This window comes from Coffea arabica, chromosome 11e, assembly GCF_036785885.1.
Source record: "Coffea arabica cultivar ET-39 chromosome 11e, Coffea Arabica ET-39 HiFi, whole genome shotgun sequence".
Classification (NCBI taxonomy): domain Eukaryota; kingdom Viridiplantae; phylum Streptophyta; class Magnoliopsida; order Gentianales; family Rubiaceae; genus Coffea; species Coffea arabica.
Window position 1 is genome coordinate 51,546,368 of NC_092331.1, and position 5,825 is coordinate 51,552,192.

The 5,825-nt window shown below is 38.9% G+C and overlaps 1 protein-coding gene across 2 annotated transcripts; it reads left to right on the forward strand.

Annotated features, from left to right (window-relative positions):
• The first annotated feature begins 272 nt into the window (after nt 1-272).
• Nucleotides 273-4,974, forward strand: LOC113718978 (uncharacterized). 2 transcript variants are annotated; one of them, XM_027243925.2, is made up of 6 exons: nt 273-412; nt 574-1,103; nt 1,224-1,496; nt 1,740-1,850; nt 3,713-4,191; nt 4,293-4,974. In XM_027243925.2, the coding sequence occupies exons 2-6, from the start codon at nt 611-613 to the stop codon at nt 4,905-4,907; spliced, it is 1,971 nt and encodes a 656-aa protein (XP_027099726.1). In that variant the 5' UTR covers nt 273-412; nt 574-610; the 3' UTR covers nt 4,908-4,974. The 2 variants fall into 2 exon arrangements, with proteins under 2 accessions (XP_027099726.1, XP_027099727.1); XM_027243926.2 differs by having other exon boundaries at nt 273-1,103; nt 1,308-1,496.
• Nucleotides 4,975-5,825: the final 851 nt, after the last annotated feature.

The following is a 5,825-nucleotide window of genomic DNA, read 5'->3' on the forward strand; positions in this document are numbered from 1 at the left end:
TGATTTTAGATTATAGAATATATTTCAAGAGCATGTGATTTTCTCAAGTGGTTGGATTCCATTTGTAAGGAGTACGAACATCCTCCCGAGACAAAAAAAAAAAAAAGGATATTCTCCAACATTGTTTCCACTAATTATTATTTTGAAGTCATCAATATCTTTTTTGCTCAATCGTTAGTGTTGACCGTTAGTCAATGGGTAAAAATGCAACAAAAATATGACACCAAACTTTAGTCGGAGGAGTCGGAGGGGGGGTGGGTGGGCATTGTTCTTTCCTTGTGTTTGAAGGTCAATACAGTAAAAGCAGGCTTGGCAGTTGGTGCGGTCTGAGACTAAGAGCTTCCATTATCACATTTTGGAGGGGCCAATGTTCAAGCTTTTAAACCATTTTATAAGATTCTTCCAAATCGTGGTAATCTTTTTAGTGTTTTTTAATGTCCACCTTTGGCACTAAAGCAATTCCTTGCTTGTCATTTCCTCCAAGCTTTTCTTTTGTTGAGTGGTACATTACCAATTTGGCATTTCGCATACACGAAATTCTGATGCTATATATGGATGATTTACTTGATACAGCACTCTCATAAGAATTTTTTTCTGTGCCTATCCAAAAATGGCAAGCTCAAGAATCAACGAGGATAGGAGCAACCGATCTGCTGCTTATAGAGCAGTCTTAGAGGGAAAAAAACAGTCGGTAGAAACCTTTCGCAGTTTCTGGAGGGAAGAAGGTGTGAAACCACTTGATAAACGTGGTGATACTGTTCTCCATTTTCTGGCCATTTGCGGAAATGTGGATGCCTTCAGATTACTTCTCCAGGATGGTCTTGTGACAATTGAAAATCTGAAGGCAAAGAATGTCAATGGCCACACTGCATTGCATGAAGCTGCAAGATTTGGCCACAAGGATGTTGCAGAGATCATGTTAAGGACAGAAAAGGATTTAGTGTCTGAGAGAAACAAACTGGGTGAAACCCCTCTTTTTGTGGCTGCTGCATGTGGGAAAAAGGAAGTTTTCTCACTTCTGGAAAAGTACATCGGTGATTGCATGATGAGGAGGAATGATGGATGCACAATCCTTCATGCTGCTGTAATTGGAGGATATTACAGTAAGCTTCTCTATCAAGTAAAATTTTGATTGTCTCTGCAAAAGTAATCAAGTTTGTTGCTGAATTTGAACTCTATGCTTGTTCAGTTTATCAGATTATGCTATCTTATCTTTTGTCTAGGTCTATGCTGGTGGAATATGATGTGGGATGTTGTTGCATTAAATGTTAGTCCTTTTCAAGTTTTCGCTCTATTGTATCAAACAGGTTTGGCAATTGGCATATTGGAGTCGTATCCTGATCTTGCTGGCAAACGTAATGAAAAAGGAAAAACTGCTTTACATCTTTTGGCTGCAAAACCAGAGTCCTTCAGGAGTGTTTCTGCCTACACGCTCAACGATCTTGGGAGGAAGTCCCTCATTCCTCTGCATATACTCCGGGCTATAATCTATTGGTGTAGGTGCTGTATTATTACCCGCATGCAAGTTGCAACATAATTCTTTTCAAGTACTTAAGTACTCTACCCGCATAGCTGATTGGGCAAATTGACAATAATCATTGGGCTGAATGTGATATGATTTTGAAGTCAATGCAGATCCAACCATTTTATCTGCCACCTGGTTTTTTCGAGGAAGCAGGCTTTAAATGCCCTCAAAATTTTGAAAGAGTGATACTATCATTTCGTTGTGTTGCTGGCAGGTATTCCGGTCTTGAACAAGGAATCGCAACCTGTCAACAGTGCAGAAGAACCAAGCAATTCAGCTTCCATTCATAAATTGGACAGATCTTCTTCTGTCAATTATATCTTGGGTAAAGCATCTTCTTGCATCTACTACATATGCACTCATGCTAGTGATGATAGAATATGTTGATAAAATTTTGTTTTCCCAAATTCTTCTTTTGAGAGTTGAAGCATAGTCTAGCCTACCTTCGTAGTTACAAGAAGGTCTTATTTCCTTTGAGTAAATTAGTTTCTTTATCATGCCCATGGTTCAAAGTCGCGGTCGCGGCCCGGAACGTTCCACATCGGTCTCGGCATATCGGTCACGGTCTCGGTGAGACGCAAATTTTAAAGCATTTAATATTCTAAAAACTGTTAATAATATAAAAAAAAGTATGCTAAACAACCTAGACCCCCAAGAATTCCCTACTGGCATCAACTGAACAACACATGAGCAAAGCAATAATGTCGTGATTGCCCTCAGATGAGAATCCACCACCTCATTCTAGCTGTAAACAAATCCACTCCATTTCTTTCTGCTTCCCTTTCACCCAAAACCTTGGGACTCACCTCCCATTTCCCCTCCCTCGCTTTATTCATCTCTTTACTGCTATTTAGTCTACACATTGCAAAACCATCAGTACTTATGCCCCCACTCTCATGAAGACTGAGTATGATGGGAGGTTTTTCTATTATTCTATTCACTTGATGAATCCTGAAGCTACCACTACTTTTGTTATTAATTGATGAACACTCTATCCTAAACCAATCTGTATATTCATATCATAAGTGAAACGACTGTCTGGGAAAGCTACAGTTGGCCCTTGTAATGGATCAGTTTCTTTTAATAACTCTAATGTCTTAGAGCACCTTACAAGCAGAATATCTGAAGGTACAATAAGAAAATCAATTACCTGCTGAAGCTTGACAAGGCAAGGGAGAACAAGGCAAAAAGGACATGAATCACAACCATCTGGGTTATCTCTGTGGAGGTATGGCCAAATGACTCCATTGGGCACTATCTTTTTGCAACATTCTACTTTGTTTCAGAGGGCGGAATTCCAAAGCTCTGCAAGAAGACAGAGTTAAGTTACCATGAAGAAGAATTGAAGGAAACGGAAAGGATTACTACGTTCTGCAACACTACTAGTCCAATAATTTAGTAAAGTGAAGGTAGTATGTTTAACGTGGACTATTCAAGGTAGTACCTTCAAAGTAAAGTGAAGGTAGTACACCTCCAAGGTGGAAAAGAAAACGCATCTTTTCACGTGATAGTACTGTGGCAAATTTGTTTCTATTTCCCATCACTCGCATTTCTTTCCCCGTATGAAGGATCATCAGTACTAGCCATGGTTCGATATAGGCAGTAGAGAGGTCCTCGAATTTCCCTTTTTTAATTCTTTTTTTGCTTTTTTTCTATAGATTTTTTGTTAAATTCACCTTGACTCGGGATGACTCGGGGAGACTTGGGGTGACTCGACCGTGACAACCCGTCGCGGTGACGTCTCGGCCGATTTCTCGGCGAGACGAGTATCTCGGTCGCGATTCGTCGCGGTATCGTCTCGGCCTAGGCCGAGACGGTTACGACTCGGCCGAGACGTCTCGGTCTCGGCCGAGTCTTCGAACCATGATCATGCCTAATGTAAGAATTTAGCATGTAAGAATTTAGTTTTCCAGTGGTATTAAGCTGGGTCTGCATGCTCTCTTCAATTTCCTTTTACTTCACATATCTTTTATTCGTCGGCAAGCTGTAGAAAAAATGTGTAAACAAGCAATTGCAAGTCTAGAAATTCATTTCGCCAATTGAACCTCCTCAAACTGTTTCTTTTTAAGAACCCAATAGATTGGTGCCAAAATAATAGATGCTAAAAATAACAAAAAAGCCTAGGACATGTAATGGATCTTGAAGTACTCATTAATGGCTTACCCAATTTGATGTATTTGCCTATAGGTTGTCCTTGGCTTAAAGAAATTGATGATGCAAAGCAAAGCCATGCAGTTGCACTAATGCTTGCAGAAAGGTTAATCAGAAGAGAAGATTGGAGCCACTATGTGCATACAGAGGACAAAGATCATGAAGGCAGCCAGTTCGGGATATCATCAGAAAAGAAAAATAGTATGCCAGATCCACTAATACAAGCAACGAGACTGGGCATCATTGAGGTAGTTCAGGAAATCCTCAGTGTCTACCCTGAAGCTGCATATACCTTCGATGGAAAAGGAAGGAATATACTGCAAATTGCAGTGGAGGAGAAAAAATGGTTCTTGTACGACTACTTGATGACTAGTAGTACTAACATGGACATGATGCTAAGTGATATTGATCACGAAGGAAATAGCATTATACATCTCGCAGCACGCCTGGAATCCCCTCCCAGCACTCCCCCTGGAGTTTTTCAGCAAATGATGTGGGAATTCCTCTGGTTTAAGGTACCAAATTAAATTAATACCAGTATTGCATTGCCTGTTGTATATTGTTTTATTTTCTTTTCCGGATATTTGCAACTTATGATTGATCTTTGGCTCAACAGCGGGTTCAATATGACTGTTATCCATATCTCTGGGAACTACAAAATTCTGATGGGAAGACAGCAAAACAATTATTCGAGACGAAACATGCAAGCCTACGTGAAAGTGCTGAGAAAACTGTGAAAGAATTGGCCAACGCTGTGTTGATTGTGTCTGTCCTCATTGGTACCATAAACTTTGCTGCAATTTTTACTGTACCTGGAGGTTTCGATCAAACGACTGGAGAGGCCATTTTTCTCAAGAACCGGCCCTGGGAATTCGGCTTGTTGATGTTCTACTTAGCTGCAGGGCTGTTCTCCGCTCTGTTCACCATGGGGCCTCTGCTTGTGATCATCTTTATGCGATTCGAAACTGAGGATTTTTATGTTTCCCTGCCCTTCTACTATGTGACGGTCGTCATTGCCTTCTTCAACTCTGCGGTCTTCACAATCGCAGCAGCTGGTCAAGCATTACTAGTGCAGAAAGTCGTGATTACCGACGACAGGCTCCTCGTGGTGGTGATCGTCTTTATCTCTTGTCTGTTGGCCCTTGTGCTCATGGACACATCATATCTGATATTCGACTATGTGTATTACCAAATTCGTTATTGCCTTTGTTATAGAGGGCTAGAATCCTAAGCACTGCCCTTGCTTATTCATGTCAATTTCGTGCAGACTGAAAAAGTTTGAGCAAGTTTGTGAGGAACTTTTGCATGTCATCTTTTGATTTAGGTGAATTTCATATGGGGAAAAAGCCCAGTAAAGAATGTAACGATAAACATCTTCATGAATAAAAGCTGAAATCTAACTCGAATACCACCATAAAGAATTTTGATATTCATCTTGAAAACCAATTAGCAATAAATTGACTAACTCAGGATCTTAATAAAAGAAAAAAAACTCAAAATCTTCTAAATTCGACTAAAAGTTCTTGGGAAGCCAGTGCCTTTGCATCTGTCAAAGGTCAATATGTTTTAAAGTTTACTGTTATGCTATTCTAAATTTGATAATCAATTTGTGCAGCAGTTCTCAAAGCCTTTAAAGAACAAAATTTCCTTTTAAAATATTTAACAAATCACTTTCTTCAAAGAATTTTACCAAAAGAAAAATAGACGCAAACAAGAAAGCTCAGCTCCTTTCTATTGAAGTAACTTGCATCAAGTGCATTGCAAAGTCAACCGCAAAATGCAAGCCAAAAAAAAAAAAGAAAAGAATAAATCACTAGTGACCTCCCCTGACTTTGCAGTGTTTGCACATTATTGCATGACTGTCTAATATTTTAAAATATCCACGTAATTTCCTGTGATTTTATGTAAAGTGGATATTTAATTATTACTATATAAAACGTATGATGAATCTTAGCAGTAGAAAGTGTAAGTATAAGCATATTTTGATTTTAGTTTTTGTTATGCCTAAATTACCCTCATGTCTTTTAATTAGAATTATTGCATTTCAATCATAATAAAAAAATGAAAAGTTTTAATAAATTACATCTCAAAAATGTTGGTAATTAAAATTAAAAACTATCCACTTACAACTATATTCACCAATCATTTT